Genomic DNA, 15,653 nt, shown 5'->3' on the forward strand with positions numbered 1-15,653 from the left:
GGAAGTAAGATGATTGTCAAGTCTCTGGATGTACAGAAAATAATTTGTGTTGGTTTTCAATAATAATAATATTTATTACCACGCCCATCTGGCTGTATTTCCCCCGCCACTCTGGGTGGCTTCCAACAAAATATTGATATACAATAGTCCTTCAGATATTAAAAGCTTCCCTAAACAGGGCAGCCCACCAGATGTCTTTTAAAGTCTGGTGGCTGTTTTTTCCTTTGACATATGGTGGGAAGTTATTCCACAGGGAGGGCACCACTACTGAGAAGGCCCTCTATCTGGTTCCCTGTAACTTTGCTTCTCACAGTGAGGGACCTGCCAGAAGGCTCTTGGTGCTGGACCTCCATGTCCAGGCAGAACGATGGAGGTGGAGACTCTACTTCAGGTATACTGGATCGAGGCCGTTTAGCGCCTTAAAGGTCAGCACCAATGCTTTGATTTGTGCTCAGAAATGCAATGGGAGCCTATCTTGGTCTTTCAATACCAGTGTAATGTGGTCTTGGCGGCTGCACCCCATCACCAGTCTAGCTACCACATTCTGGATTAATTGTTGTTTCCAGATCACCTTCAAAGGTAGCCCCACGTAGAGTGCATTGCAGTAGTGCAAGTGGGAGATAACTGGTGCATGCACTAGTCTGGCAAGACAGTCTGCGGGCGGATAGGGTCTCAGCCTGCGTACCAGATGGAGCTCGTAAACAGCTGCCCTGGACATGGAATTGACCTGTGCTTCCATTGACAGCTGCAAGTCCAAAATGACTCCCAGGCTGCGCACCTGGTCTTTTAGGGGTACAGTTACCCCATTCAGAACCAGGGAGTCCTCCACACCTGCCTGCCTCCTGTCCCCTCAAATCAGGACACCTGCCTTGTCAGCATTCAACTTTAATATGTTAGCTGCCATCCATCCTCAAACCACCTCCAGACACTCACACAGGACCTTCACCATCTTCACTGGTTCTGATTTGAAAGAGAGGTGGAGCTGGGTTTCCGCATACTGATGAACACCCAGCCCAAACCCCCTGATCTCTCCCAGTGGCTTCATGTAGATGTTGAAAAGCATGGGGAGAGGACGGAACCCTGAGGCACCCCACAAGTGAGAGCTCAGGGATCTGAACACTCATCCCCCAACACCACTTTCTGAACACGGCCCAAGAGGAAGGAGCGGAACCACTGTATAACAGTGCCTCTAGCTCCCAGCCCCTCTAGACGGTCCAGAAGGATGTTATGGCTGATGGTGTCAAATGCCTCTGAAAGATCCAGCAGAACTATGAAACAGCTCTCACCTTTGTCCCTATCCCACCGGAGATCATCGACCGACGTGCCCAGGTCAGTTTCAGTCCCATGATGAGGCCTGAATCCCAACTGGAAGGGATCCAAATGGTCCACATCTTCAGCAACCACCCAATCAATCAATCAATCACCTTGCCACAGAGTGTTACCTCAGGTTAAGAACTTTGCTTCAGGATGAGAACAGAAATCGTACAGCGGCAGCAGGAGGCTCGATTAGCTAAAGTGGTGCTTCAGGTTAAGAACAGTTTCACGTTAAGAACACACCTCCAGAACGAATTAAGTTCTTAACCAGAGGTACCACTGTAACTGCCTCTTTCAGTGTGTCTGGGAAGGCTCCCTCACAGAGAGAAGCATTCACCACCCCACGGAGCCCATCGCCCAGCCCTTCCCGGCTAGATTTTATGAGCCAGGATGGGCAAGGATCACGGAGACAGGTGGCTGGTTTCACTCGTCCAAGCAGCCTGTCCACATTCTCGGAGGTAACAGTTGGAATTGATCCCACGCAACTTGACTAGACAGGACTCTAGCACTCACCAGCCCCCGCCCTGCTCCCACGGGGGAGTCTACCTCTCTGAATCTGAGTGACTTTATCTGCAAAAAAACTTTGCAAAATCATTGCAGGAGATCATGTGGCCCGTACGGGGCCCCATTGGAGAGTTGGTTGCATTAAATTGCAAACCACCTGAAAGAGTCTCCTGCTGCTGTTTTCTGCAGATGCAAGAGAGGGGGTGAAGAAGGTTTTATTCACCTTTGCTATCGCCATTTGGTAGGCTTGACGTTGCGCTCTAACCCGTGTCTGGTCAGATTCAGAATGAGGTTTCTGCCACTGGTGCTCTAGCCGTCTCGTTGCCCTCAGATCCATGGAAAACCATGGGGCTGTCCAGGCTCCATGCAATCGGAGAGGGCGCTTCAGAGCTAGACAGTCAATAGCCCTGGTTAACTCCACATTCCAACGGGGCACCAGGGAATCAGCTGAAAGGCCATCAACATGGGATAAAACATCCCCTACCACTCTCTGGAAACCATTTGGATCCATTAAGTGGCGGGGGGGGGGACCATCCAAATTGGTCCCACCTCCCTGCAGATGGGAAGGGTTGTGGAGAAGTCCAGGTGCACCAGAAAGTGATCTGACCATGGTACTTCTTTAGTTTCGCTTTTACTTAGTGTCATATCACCAACATCCATAGAGGTGAACACCAGGTCTAAGGAATGTCTGCGACACTGAGTTGGGCCAAACTTACTCAGGGACAGCCCCATGGAGGCCATGCTTTCCACAAAGTCCCAATCAGCCCCTTGTAAGGTTGTGTTGGCGTGAATGTTAAAATCCCCCAGGACAACCAAATTAGGTGTCTCCAGAACATCCGCCACGACCTGAAGCAGCTTGGGCAGGGAATCCTTGGTGCAGCGGGGTGGTTGGTACACCAAAAGGAATCCTGTACTGCCCCTATTGTCCAATTTCAAGAACATGCACTCAGAGAACTGGGTCTTTCCAATAGGACGCCTGGTGGAAATTAATGATTTCCTAAAAATCACTGCAACCCCCCCTCCCCGCCCACATGACTGGGTTGAGAAGAGAACCTGGTGGACAAGCAGCGGCAAGGACAGGTCCATCTGCTTCATCCTACCAAGTCTCTGTTACACATGCCAAGTCAAGTTATCCATCCACGATCAAGGCAGGGAATTTAAAAGGTCTATATAAGGGCAGGCACACCTTTGTTCGGGGTCCTCCTCCATCCTCCTGCATGTGAGGGGAGCACCCTGTTGCAACAGTTCAATAAAGATCAGGCTTACTAGCTGCTTTGCTTCTCAATATTCTCTGTTTGGCCTCTGTTATTTTCTCCTACTGATGGAGAACCGGCAAAGGACTCTGTAAAGGCTCTTGTGTCCCCCATAAGGGAATAAGGGCAGATTTTGTTTACAACAGGTACCTCTTTATCTTCTTGCACTTTGTGCTTTCGAATTGCTAGGTTGGCAGGAGCAGAAACAGAGCAACGGGAGCTCACCCCATTGCAGGGATTCAAACTGCCATCCTTCTGATTGACAAGCCCTAGGCTCTGGGGTTTAAACCACAACTCCAGCCTTGTCCCTTATTGAGGACAATACGTTCTTGCAAAAGCGGGGGTCCAAAGCAGCCACAGTCCAGCTGGGGCAATGTACGAACTTATTTTCCCTATGCACACGTTCCCTCCCTCGCCTTCCCATTGGTTGGGTGCTATAAGGTTTTCCTTCCCCCAATTATCAAATAACAGACATGAGGCTGAACGTGGGGAGAAATTTCTCCTTCCTCCTCAGAGTTGCCTCCACTTCCGGCTTCACCAACAGATAAAATCCGGGCTTGCAAAGGAGGGAGGGAAGGAGGCGGGAAGCGGGGCTGCATAGGGCGGAGGCGGAGGAGGGGGCTTCTTCCTAATCAAGCCTCCTAATTAAGCGCGTCACTCCCTGCCTCCCACGCGGGGGCTCCCATTCCCGCCCCCGCTGCCTGGGATTTCGGGTGAGTGCAAAGCCAATGGCGGGGAAGGAGGGAAGGGGCTTTGCGAGGGGGTCCAGGATGAGAAGCCCTCGACGGGGAGAAGAGAAGGGAGGAAAGGGAGCTGTTCTCTTAAAGGGGGCTTGAAGGGGGGGGGGAGAAGCTTCCTCCTGCAGGGATCTGGTACAAAGGGAGTTGCAGGGAAGGAGAGGGGAGAGGGGTGGGCATTGCTGGCCAGGATCGCCTTAATAGTATTAATTTAAATTTAATATCTATACTCCAGCAGAAGACCCCTCGGAGGAGGACCTTATCTTTAGGCAACAGGCGAAAGCCTTGCTCTTCTCACAGGCGTTTGGCTCATTAAACAATCTATGGACTTCACAACTGCATTGGGGGGGGGGGAGGGTTGTCGTTTTTATTTCCTACTCTGCTATGCATCTCTGTGTTTTTCTCTTGTAAGCTGCCCTGTGATCTTTGGAGGAAGGGCAGTATAGGAATGTAAAGAATAGCAGTAGAACTAGGAAAACCCTGTTGTGTTCAAGGGGGAGGTTGGGACAGAGTCTCTGACCAGCATGCATAGTAGGATGGGCTTAGAAGTGTTACCGGAAAAATCCGAGGGCTCCCTTGGACAAAACAAAGACACCAACCAGGATAACTTGGAGCAAAACAGCAGCCTGTAGGCTTGGCCTTTATTGAACTGATGCATCAGGGTGTTCCCCTCACTTGCAGGAGAGAGGAAAGACCCAGAAAAATAGTGTTCCAGGTCTTATAAAAACTTTTGAAATTCCCCTCCTCTAGGTCAAGCCCACCCCCCAGAAACATCATGCATATATTACAGAAAGGAGGAGTTGAGGGAGGAGTTGGTGGTAACCTGAGTATCTTGTCACCTGGCTGGTTCCTCCTTTCCCCCCTCCCCATGAGTCACTTCCAGGAGACAAAGGGGAGTTTGCAGTTTCCTGCCCCCTGAGGGAAGATCTGATCATTGTCCTTTGTTTCAGTCCATGCTGAATCCACTCCCATATGCAAGTTCTTTGTGATCTTGACTGCCTTCTGTCTGGGATCATCTGGGCAGGGCTCCTGCAGATGTGCTGAGATGGTGGAGGGATTATGGCTGACCAGGACTAAGTCACCCCCTTTGTTAGTTCTTGTCATATGGAGTAAAATAAAAATGGAACAGTGCAAATCCGATGTATGGTTGATTTTCTATGAATTTATAACAGAAATGTGGCGTATGTAGTGTGTGTGTGTGTGTGTGTGTATGAAGTTTGTACAAGCAGAATGATTGGGGGGGGTTCCTGCTACAGTTGGGAAGAATAAGAATAAGAATAAAGAATTCATTACTTGCACCCTGCCCATCTGACTGTGTTGCCTCAGCCACTCTGGGTGGCTTCCAACAAAAACACCAAAAAATTTAAAGCATTGAAAACTTTCCTATACAGGACTGCCAGCAGAATACTTCCATTTTGTAGAAATGGCCTTTGAATTTTAAAAAAAGCCCTCTTTAAGGAATCCTGTGGTGTAAACGTGTATGTTGTCCTCTAGGTTCAAACACATAGTAAGAGCAAGCAGTGCTCCAAAGTTCTTCTCTTGTGAACTTGCCATCTAAGTTGTTTACTCCTGAACAAAGCTCCTGTTTCCCAAAAGGACTGGAGGGGGGGGTGTCTCCTCACCACTTTTAACCCCCCACTCCCACCGCATGGAAGGCAGAGGACATGTTCATTCACAATCCCAGTAAACCATGAAGTGAACCAGGCGCTGCCGCTCCTTCCCCTCTCACTGGGCAGCAGAGGAGGAAAGGGATGGGTTTGAAGGCTCTTCCTGCCTCTCTCCCCTGAGCAACAAGAGCAAAGGGTGTTTGCAGGGCAGAACGACAGAGGAGGAGTCAGGGAGGACAGAGGGAGCAATGGGCGGATCCCCCGCCTCTCCCAGGGGGTCCAGATGCAAGCAAGGGGCTTCCTTCTTCTCCATGCAAGGGCCACCCATGTATTCAGAGCAGTCCTTTGCAGATGAACTCTTAAATTCCATGGGATCTACTCTCAGGCCACTAATGTGCATACCATGCCAGCCTTAGGAAGGAGGTGGGACAGGCAGGTGAAAGGAATTGCCAAAGGTGTTTGAAAATGGGCGGGGGCTCTTGGGAAGGGGTCTTTTTGTATGCAACAACTGCAGTGAGGATGCTGATTGCCAAGGGATAGAAAGGAGATAAAATTCCATCAGAAGAGGAGTGGCAAGTAAAAATCCTTCAATATATAGAAGTAGCACAGATGACGGAAAAGATAAGAAATCGATCGACCCAAAAGTTTAAAAGGAAATGGGAGCTCTATAGACAATATTTAAAAGAACAGTGTCCCCTTATAAAAACTTTAAAATGCTTTGAATAACTCGGAATTGAATAAGGTACAAAGAATTCAGACAAGATTTAACAAAGATAAAGTTTATTGAAAAACAGAGGCAAGTAATTAAGAAAATTGCCAACCTAGCAGTTCGAAAGCACGTCAAAAGTGCAAGTAGGTAAATAGGTACCGCTCCGGCGGGAAGGTAAACGGTGTTTCCGTGTGCTGCTCTAGTTCGCCAGAAGTGGCTTAGTCATGCTGGTCACATGACCCGGAAGCTGAGTGCGGACAAACGCCAGCTCCCTCGGCCAGTAAAGCGAGATGAGCGCCGCAACCCCAGAGTCATCCGTGACTGGACCTAATGGTCAGGGGTACCTTTACCTAATTAAGAAAATAAATAACCTATATCAAGGAAGTCAGAAGTTGATGGCTGGAATAATTTTGTGCATTCGTGATGTATTGTTCTATTTCTTTTTGTAAGAAATGTATTGTGCTTTTTTGTTTTGTTTCTTTTGGTGTGTGTGTGTGTGTTGATTTGAAACCAATAAAGATTGAATAAACAAAATAAAATAAAATAAAAAAGGAAAGGAGGTGATGAAAGGAATTGCCAAAGGTGTTTGAAAAAGCGTGGGGGCTCTTGGGAAGGGGGTGCCCAATTGGGGCTTCTTCAGGGGCAGCAGAATGTCTTGGGCAGGAGAATCCCTACAGGGGCTCTCAGACTCCCTTGGCTTCTTCTTCCCTCCCTCCCAGGAAGCTGCAACTTGCTCTGGCTTCTGCGCTCTTCAGGAAGCTGAACCTGCAAACCTAGCTGAGACTGAACCTGCAACCCTGGCCAGGATGGAAGGAGGAAGATGGACGGTTGACCTGGTCAGGCTGTCTCCCGCATCCCTCCCCACAACCTCTGAGCATTCCCTCCCAGGACCCTTGGAGAAATCTGGTGAGTTCCAGGGGAGAGGAGATGGGGACAGGGATAGATGGATGGCGGAGGGAGAAAGAGGAAAAGATGGAGAGGAGACAAATGGAAGGAAGTTCCTGACAGGAAGAAGGAAGGGGTGAGGCCTTCTCCAAAGCAGCTCTTTGTTTTTTGAATCCCTTTCATAAAGTAGTGGGGGCAGATTTTCTCGCTCCAGGATTTTAAATCTTAGGAGTTCCAGTGGTACCTCGGGTCTCAAACTTAATCGGTTCCAGAAGTCTTCCAAAACCAAAGCGTTCCAAAACCAAGGCGTGCTGTCCTGTAGAAAGTAATGCAAAATGGGTTAATCCATTCCAGACTTTTAAAAACAACCCTAAAACAGCAATTTAACATGAATTTTACTATCTAACAAGACCATTGATCCATAAAATGAAAACAATAATCAATGTTCTGTACCATAAAATAAATAAGACAGTATTGTAGATGATAAAAATTAAAAAAAAAAATTCGTACCTACATTGATGATAGTCATTGTTTGAATGGGGAGCTTTTATCCCTTTCCACAGTCAGTCAATCAATAAATCAATCAATCATAAAACAAAAAACAAGCTTCAGTCAAAAATGAAAAAGCCACAAAAACAAAAACACAAAACATAGGAAAAAACTAAAGCACCAAATGTCACCTCAGAACACTGCAACCAGAAACGGCTTGAATATTGATGGGGGGGGGCTTAAATTAGCTGTGCAAGGGAACAAATGGGATGAAAAAAACCTTGATTACGATGGAGACGACTTAAATTAGCTGCTCAAGGGTAAAACGGAATGAAAAAAAGCATTAATTAGGGTGGGGGGCACTTAAATTTGCTGCGCAACAGTAAAAATGGAAGCTCATGAGCATGTTTGGTTTCCGAGGCAAACTTCAAAAACAGGAACACCTATTTCTGGGTTTGCAAATGATGAATCAACAGAAGCATAGTCAATCTATGGACTTCCCTTTTTTTGAAATATTTTTATTGGTTTTTACAAATACAAGTTTATATCAAAGACATTTATATAATCATTTCATGAGATTCTCTGAATCACATGACTTCGCTCCATCCCTTTGATGGGTCCTTATATTAATTTTTCCAAAACTACATACAGTGGTGGCTCCGGTTGCAAACAGGATCTGTTCCGGAGCTCCAGACGGATCCCTAGGTTTTAGCAAACCGGAGGACCGCTTCTGCACACGCACGCGGAGCAATAGAGTTCTTCTATGCGTGCGAGCGGCGAAACCCGTAAAAGTTCCAGAGCGTTACGTAACACGAGTTACCACTGTATAGATACATTCTCCACAGTTTTCATTTATCTAAATTGTCCATAAACTTCTTTACAAGTGATTCCTAAAGTCCAGCTAACATTTTGATTTGTGTGCAATAATCTCATAAGTAAATTATAAAATTTCCCAAATCTTTTTTAAAGTCCTTGTTTTCTTGATTCCCGAGTCTCGCGGCTAATTTTGCCATTTCGGCAGAGTCCAGCAGTTTGGCTTGCCAATCTTCCCTAGTTGGGATTATTGCATCTTTCCATCGTTGGGATAATAACATCTGTGCAGCTGTTGTCGCATACATAGTCTTTCCTGGTCTTTTGGGATCTCAGTACCTGTAATTCCAAATAAATAAGCTTCTAGGTTCTTAACAAATTTTATTTTAAACATTTTTTTAAATTCATTATATACCATTTACCCAAATGATACTGTTATCTTACATGACCACCACATATAGCAAAAGGTACCCACTTCTTCTTTACATTTCCTGCAGGGAGGTGGGACCAATTCGGATGGTCCGCCCCTGCCACTTAATGGATCCAAATGGTTTCCAGAGAGTGGTAGGGGATGCTTTATCCCAGTGTTTCCCAACCTTTTTTGGGCAAAGGCACACTTGTTTCATGAAAAAAATCTCGAGGCACACCACCATGCCAGATGGGGAAAGGTCACTTTTTACTTATGTAAAAAAAAATAAAAAAATAGTAACAGCATAGAAGGTAATGGTAGATGACTGTTAGGGTCTCCCCCCAAATGCAGAATTCTATTAATATCTTCTTTAGCGAGCCGCGTTAACCCCTGTAATGCTTTCTATAGAGTAAGAATAGGGGACACTGGGGGATGTGGAACCAAGGGGGCAGTGGGCCAAAAGAGTTCGGGATCTACTGCTTTAAACAGAAATAAGAGCCAGTGGGTTCTTCCTTTTTTAAAGTATCGTTTCAGCGGGGACAGCAGTCCGAATTTCCAAAAAGCGGCGCTTTTTTGCGTCTGAGCAAAGAAGAGAGAGAGGGGGAAAAAAGAGAGAGAGATTGATTTGTGGCTGCGCAAAGGGGGGAGGAGCCCAGGAGTAAAAGTAGGAAGGACGAAGGGAGGGGAAAGGAAAGTTAATAGAAGGAAAGGCGGGTGGGAGAGAAAGAGAAAGAAAGAGGGAAGGAAGGGGGGAAGAGAAGTGGAAAGGAGGGAGACCGAGGCGGGGGAGAAGCGTCTGGAGAGTTGCTCCGAAGTTTGGGGGGCCGCGGGGGTGGGCGCGCGTCCCAGGAGGCGGAGGCCAACCCGGGCTGGGAGCCGCGCCGCGGCCCGGGGGCGGTAGGCGGACTGCGGCTCCTAGGATGTGGAAAGGGGACGGCGGCGCAGGGGGAGGAGACCCGCACGGCTAGGGCAGCGCGCAGGGGGAGGGGAGCGGGCCGGAGGCGGGCGAGGGGGGCCGCGATCCCGCGCACCGCGAACATGGCCTCCTTCCCCGCGGGCCCCGCCGAGCCCTCCGGCCGGGGAGGGCGGCGCGCCCCCGCCGCCGGAGGAGAGCAGAGGCAGGAGGAGGAGGACGAAGGCGCTGCCGAGGAGGCGCGCCAACTTCTGCCAACTTCGGCGCCCGCCCCGTCGCCGCAGGCTCCTCCCGGCCGAGAGCCAGAGGACGGCGGCGGAGCAGGAGGAGGAGGAGGAGGATCGGGTTTGGCGACGGCTGCTGTGTCCTCTCCAAGCGCGGGGCTGGCCTCCGCCGCGCCCGATCCTCCGCGCTCGCCGCGCTTCTCGGCGGAGCATGTCTCGTGCGGGTGCGAGGCGCTGCTGCAGGCGGGCGACCCCGGCCAGCTGGGCTGCTTCCTGGGCTCACTGCCGCCCGACGCCGAGGCGCCGTGCCTGGAGGCGCAGGCGGGCGAGAGCCTGGCCAAGGCGCGCGCGCTGCTGGCCTTCCAGCACGGCGACTTCGCCGAGCTCTACCGCCTGGTGCAGAGCCGGCGATGGGATGTGGGAGGGAGCTCGCTCGCCGCCCCGCGTGTGCCTATGTGGGGCACGTTACAGCCCCGTGACGTCAGCGCCACGCAGGCAGCCAGGCAGGCAGACGGCGAGAGCCCCGCGCTGGGCGGCCTCTCCTCGCCGCCGCCGCCCCGCCTCTCGCCGCCCGCCTCCCTCCCACGGCACACCAGGCAACGTCTCGTGGCACACTAGTGTGCCGCGGAACACCGGTTGGGAAACACTGCTTTATCCCATGTTGATGGCCTTTCAGCCAATTCCCTGGTGGCCCGCTGGAATGTGGAGTTAACCAGGGCTATTGACTGTTTGGCTCCCAAGCGCCCTCTCCGATTGCATGGAGCCCGGGCAGCCCCATGGCTTTCCACGGATCTGAGGGCAATGAAACAATCATTGAGACGGCTAGAGCGCTGGTGGCGAATAACTCATTTTGAATCTGACTGGACACAGGTTAGAGTTCAACGTCGAGCCTACCAAGTGGTGATAATAATAATAATAATAATAATAATAATAATAATAATAATTTTTTATTTATACCCCGCCCTCCCCAGCCAAGGCCGGGCTCAGAGCGGCTTACAAGCAATAATAAAAACGATGAATGATTACAACTTAAAAACAAAAATAAAATACAACATTAAAATAATGGAACATTAAAATATTAAAATGTAGCCTCATTGCAGGAGGAGAAGGAAAAGAAAAAAGAAAGAGAGGGAGGGAGGGAATCAAATTGTCTCCAAGCCAAAGGCCAGGCGGAACAACTCTGTCTTACAGGCCCTGCGGAAAGAAATCAGATCCTGCAGGGCCCAGGTCTCATGAGGCAGAGCGTGCCACCAGGCCGGAGCCAGAGTTGAAAAGGCCCAATCTAACTTCCTTAGGGCCTGGGACCACTAGGGTGTTGTTATTTATAGACCTTGAGGCTCTCCGTGGGGTATACCAGGAGAGGCGGTCCCGTAGGTACGAGGGTCCTAGGCCGTGAAGGGCTTTAAAGGTCAAAAGCAGCACCTTAAATCTGACCCTGTACTCCACCGGGAGCCAGTGCAGCTTGAAAAGCACTGGGTGAATATGCTCCCATGGCAAAGACCCCGTGAGGAGCCTCGCTGCAGCATTCTGTACCCGCTGGAGTTTCTGGGACAGTTTCAAGGGCAGCCCCGCGTAGAGCGAATTACAGTAGTCAAGCCTGGAGATGACCGTCGCATGGATCACTGTGGCCAGGTCGGGGCGGGAAAGGTCAGGGACCAATTGCTTGATGCGGCGAAGGTGGAAAAATGTCGCCTTGGCTGTTGCTGTAACCTGCGCCTCCATGGAAAGGGAGGCGTCAAGGATTATACACAAACTCTTAACGGAAGGCAATGGCACTAATTGGGCCCCCGCAAGAGAAGGGAGTTGGTCCCTCATCCCCATGCCATCCCAACCCAGCCATAGGACCTCTGTCTTCGAAGGATTTAGTTTCAATCGGCTCCCACGAAACCATCCAGCCACAGCTTCCAAGCATCTGGTCAGTGTGTCCGGGGCCGAGTCGGTGTGGCCATCCATCAGCAGATAGAGCTGAGTGTCATCAGCATATTGATGACAGCCCAGCCCAAAGCTCTGGATAATCTGGGCAAGGGGGTGAATAAAGATGTTAAAAAGCATCGGGGAGAGAATTGTGCCCTGCAGCACTCCACACACCACGGAGTGGCGCGATGACATTTCCCTCCCTATTGCCTCCCTCTGTCCCCGACCAGAGATAAAAGAGCACAACCAGTTACGGGCCATGCCCTGTATCCCCACGTCTGCGAGGCGATGGTCCAGAAGATCATGATCGACCATGTCAAAGGCTGCTGACAAATCTAAAAGGATCAGCTGCCTGACCCGCCTCGATCCAGTTGTCTACGGATATCATCTGTTAGGACAACCAGAGCCGTCTCCGTCCCAAAACCAGGACGGAAACCGGACTGAAATGGATCTAATGCCGATGTTTCCTCCAGAAACCTACCAAGCTGTTCAGCAACCACTCTCTCAATTACCTTACCCAGGTATGGAAAATTTGAAACTGGGCGGTAATTACATAGGTCTAAGGAATCTAATGAAGTTTTCTTTAAGAGTGGACACACCGCTGCTTCCTTCAGTTCCCCTGGGAATGTCCCCGTGTCAAGGGACAAATTGATATTTTCAACCAGGGGGGTCCGCGCAACATCTGGACACTCCCTAATCAGCCAATACGGGCACGGATCAAGGAGGCAGGTGGTGGGCCTACCAACTTGAAGGAATCTATCCACATCAGTAGGTAGTATCCGATCGAAATGGTCCAACACTGGACCTGAAGTCAGTCGAGGGGCCTCCAGTTCAGTCACTGTATCTAAATTGGCAGGGAGGTCACGGCGGAGCAACAGGACTTTCTCCACAAAAAAGCTCGCGAATGCCTCACAGCTGTGGGTCGAATTTGTGCTTAAATTTGGTTGTCCTCCTAAGGACGTTATTGACCTAATTATTTTAAAATGTTGTGCCGGGCGAGAGCTAGCGGATGCAATGGAAGCTGCAAAGTAAGATTTCTTAGCAGCTTTTATAGCCATCTCATAGGCTTTCATAAGCGTCCTATAAGATGTTCTTGAGGCTCCGTCACGAGTCCGTCGCCATACTCGCTCTAGCCGTCTGAGATCCCGCTTCATTTTCCGGAGCTCCTCAGTAAACCAAGGGGCCCGGTTTCGACAGGGTCGCAGAGGGCGCTTAGGCGCGATCTCATCAATGGCTGCCAAGAGCCGGTTATTCCAGTCCTCAACAAGGTCATATAATGCAGTGTTTCCCAACCGGTGTTCCGCGGCACACTAGTGTGCCGTGAGACCTTACCTGGTGTGCCGTGGGAGGGAGGCGGGCGGCGAGAGGTGGGGCGGCGGCGGCATCTCCTGCTGGATGCAAATCCAAACATGGCGGGCGCCTCCCTCGCTCCTTTGTAGGCGGACCATCGAGAGAGAAAGAAAAGGAGGCGAAAGAGCGAGAGAAGGCGCCTGCGCGGAAAGAGGAGCGAGCAGTGCGCCTGCGCGCCGCGGCGCCCGAGATCACTTCTCCCCACTGCCCCTTGCTTCAAAAGAGGTCCGGGGACAGCGGGAAGCGCTTCGCGCTGCCCCCGGACCTCTTTTGAAGCAAGGGGCTGCGGGGAGATCGCTTCTCCCGGTGCTCCGAAGTGGGGCGGGGGGGCGGGAACACCTGCCCCAGCCGCCCCGCTTCGGAGCGATGCTCCGAAGCGGGGCGGTGGGGCGGGAACCTCGCACCCCACCGCCGGGCATCGGAACGATGCCCCGATGCCGGGCGGTGGGGCGGGAACCTCGCACCCCGCCGCCGGGCATCGGAACAATGCCCTGATGCCGGGCGGTGGGGCGGGAACCTCGCACCCCGCCGCCGGGCATCTGAACGAGGTCCTGGACCTCTTCTGAAGGCAGGCGGGGGCAAAAGTCTTTGCTCCCCCCGCCTGCCTTCCCGGGGCAGCTGAGACTTCTCCGCTGCCCCGGGCGATCTTAAAATGCTGGCGGGCGGGAGCGAAGCGTTCGCTGCCGACCCCCAGCATTTTAAAATCTCCTCGGGGCAGCGGAGACTTCGCTCCCGCCCGCCAGCATTTTAAAATCGCCCCGGGACAGCAGGGGCTTTTAAAATGCTGGCGGTCGGCAGCAAAGCCCTCCTGTCCCCGGAGCTTGCGGAGCGGGAGGTGGGAAGAAGGGCTTTTCTTCCCACTGCCAGCCTTCAGAACAGCCTTCTGAAGGCTGGCAGTGGGAAGAAAAGCCCTTGTTCCCCCCCAGCCTTCAGAAGAGGTCGGGGGACAGACTGTCCCCGGACCTGGTCTGAAGGCGGTTTCCCTAGGAACGCATTAATTGATTTTCAATGCATTCCTATGGGAAACCGTGCATCGCAAGACGAAAAACTCGCAAGACGAAGAGACTTGCGGAACGAATTAATTTCGTCTTGCGAGGCACCACTGTACTTTTTATATAGTCAATATAGGCACAGAGTTAAATTTTTTAACATTTTCTAATGGTGGTGTGCCTCGAGATTTTTTTCATGAAACAAGTGTGCCTTTGCCCAAAAAAGGTTGGGAAACACTGATCTAATGAGTCGCCAGGAGGAGCAGGGTTCCGCAAGGCTTGTCGGAATCTATCAGGATCCATCAGTTTTCGCGGACGAGCCCAAATAGGTTAGCCACCCGAGCCGGGGAGGAGCGGGAAGTCAATCTTGGCTTTCAAAGCGTAGTGATCAGACCATGGCACTTCCACAGCGGGGAGCATGATCACATCTATGCCAGCCCCAAAGATCAGATCCAGCATGTGGCCTGCTTGATGAGTGGGGCCCAAAACAAACTGGGAGAGCCCTAGTGTTGCCATGGAAGTCACTAGGTCCAGAGCCTTTGAGGAGGGAGCGGCATCGGCATGGACGTTGAAGTCTCCCAAAACCAGTAGGTTTGGGAACTCCAAGGCCCAGCTCGCCACCACCTCCAGCAGATCTGACAGGGTGGCTGCAGGTGTGCTGGGTGGTCGGTATACCAACCAGACAGCCAAGCTCTCCTTGGTGCCCCACACGAGACCAATACATTCAATGCCGGAGATCGCTGGTGATGGCAGAGCTCTGAAAGAGCAATCCTCCCGGAATAACGCTACTCTTCCCCCCCGACCCACAGTCCGCGATTGATGGAGGACAGAGAAACCTAGGGGTGTTATCTCATGTAGGGAGACTACTTCGCCTTCCCGTACCCAGGTCTCCATCACGCAAGCCAGGTCAATCCCCTGCGAGACAAAAAAGTCACGCATGGTGGCGGTTTTGTTGCCTATGGACCTGGCATTGCACAGCACCAATGACGGAGGTGTGTAATCCTTGCTCTCCCTACCCTCATCCCTTGGGATGGGGCGTAGATTGGAAGGGGTTCGAGGATCACTGCATCTCGAAACCCTTCGCCGATAGAGATATCTAGCCCCACCGCCATTCCTCCCTAGCCCTTCAATTGTGGAAATCCCAGATCCCATACTAGCCTCCCCAATAGATGGGTAACATCCCCTCAATAACAAGTCATCCTTGGGCCAGTACTCCTGGGTCAAAATGGTATGGGAAAGAGGTGGAGGTCTGATAAGGTAAGTATCCCTAGAAGATAAAACCCAACCAACTGCACCCCAAGCGGGGGGGGGGGGGAGAGACAGTCCCATGGTGTTTCATTAACTGTCAATCCCTCTCTCCCTCCTGGGTTAATTGGAGGATTGTTGGTTCTATCTGTGGCTGTGGAAGTATTAATGAGGTATGTGTTATAAAATGTGGATCACTGGCCAACAAAGAGCCAGATTCAAATTCGGAAGATCTGTCCATCCTGTCTCGCCAGGAGTACAGTAGAGTAGGCTGATCATTCTGATAAGTTTTTGGAACATT

At 51.1% G+C, this 15,653-nt stretch overlaps 2 protein-coding genes and 1 long non-coding RNA gene across 3 annotated transcripts in view; all 3 read left to right on the forward strand.

Annotated features, from left to right (window-relative positions):
* The window catches only part of LOC308580547 (uncharacterized protein), a 147,209-nt gene that overhangs the window by 72,765 nt on the left and 58,791 nt on the right, over positions 1 to 15,653 (forward strand). The gene's annotated exons all lie outside the window — the stretch shown is intronic.
* LOC308581287 overlaps positions 1 to 15,653 on the forward strand; it is a 196,492-nt gene that overhangs the window by 27,382 nt on the left and 153,457 nt on the right. The gene's annotated exons all lie outside the window — the stretch shown is intronic.
* LOC308579635 (uncharacterized protein) overlaps positions 1 to 15,653 on the forward strand; it is a gene marked incomplete at its 3' end in the record, with an annotated part of 42,628 nt that overhangs the window by 20,602 nt on the left and 6,373 nt on the right. The window contains exon 2 of the mRNA XM_081180588.1: positions 6,844 to 7,030. Coding sequence (XP_081036714.1) covers positions 6,931 to 7,030 — 100 coding nt within the window. The 5' untranslated portion in view covers positions 6,844 to 6,930. The remainder of the gene's footprint in view (positions 1 to 6,843; positions 7,031 to 15,653) is intronic.

The sequence above is a fragment of the Podarcis bocagei genome (genome assembly GCF_964188305.1).
Source record: "Podarcis bocagei genome assembly, chromosome: 2".
NCBI lineage: Eukaryota > Metazoa > Chordata > Lepidosauria > Squamata > Lacertidae > Podarcis > Podarcis bocagei.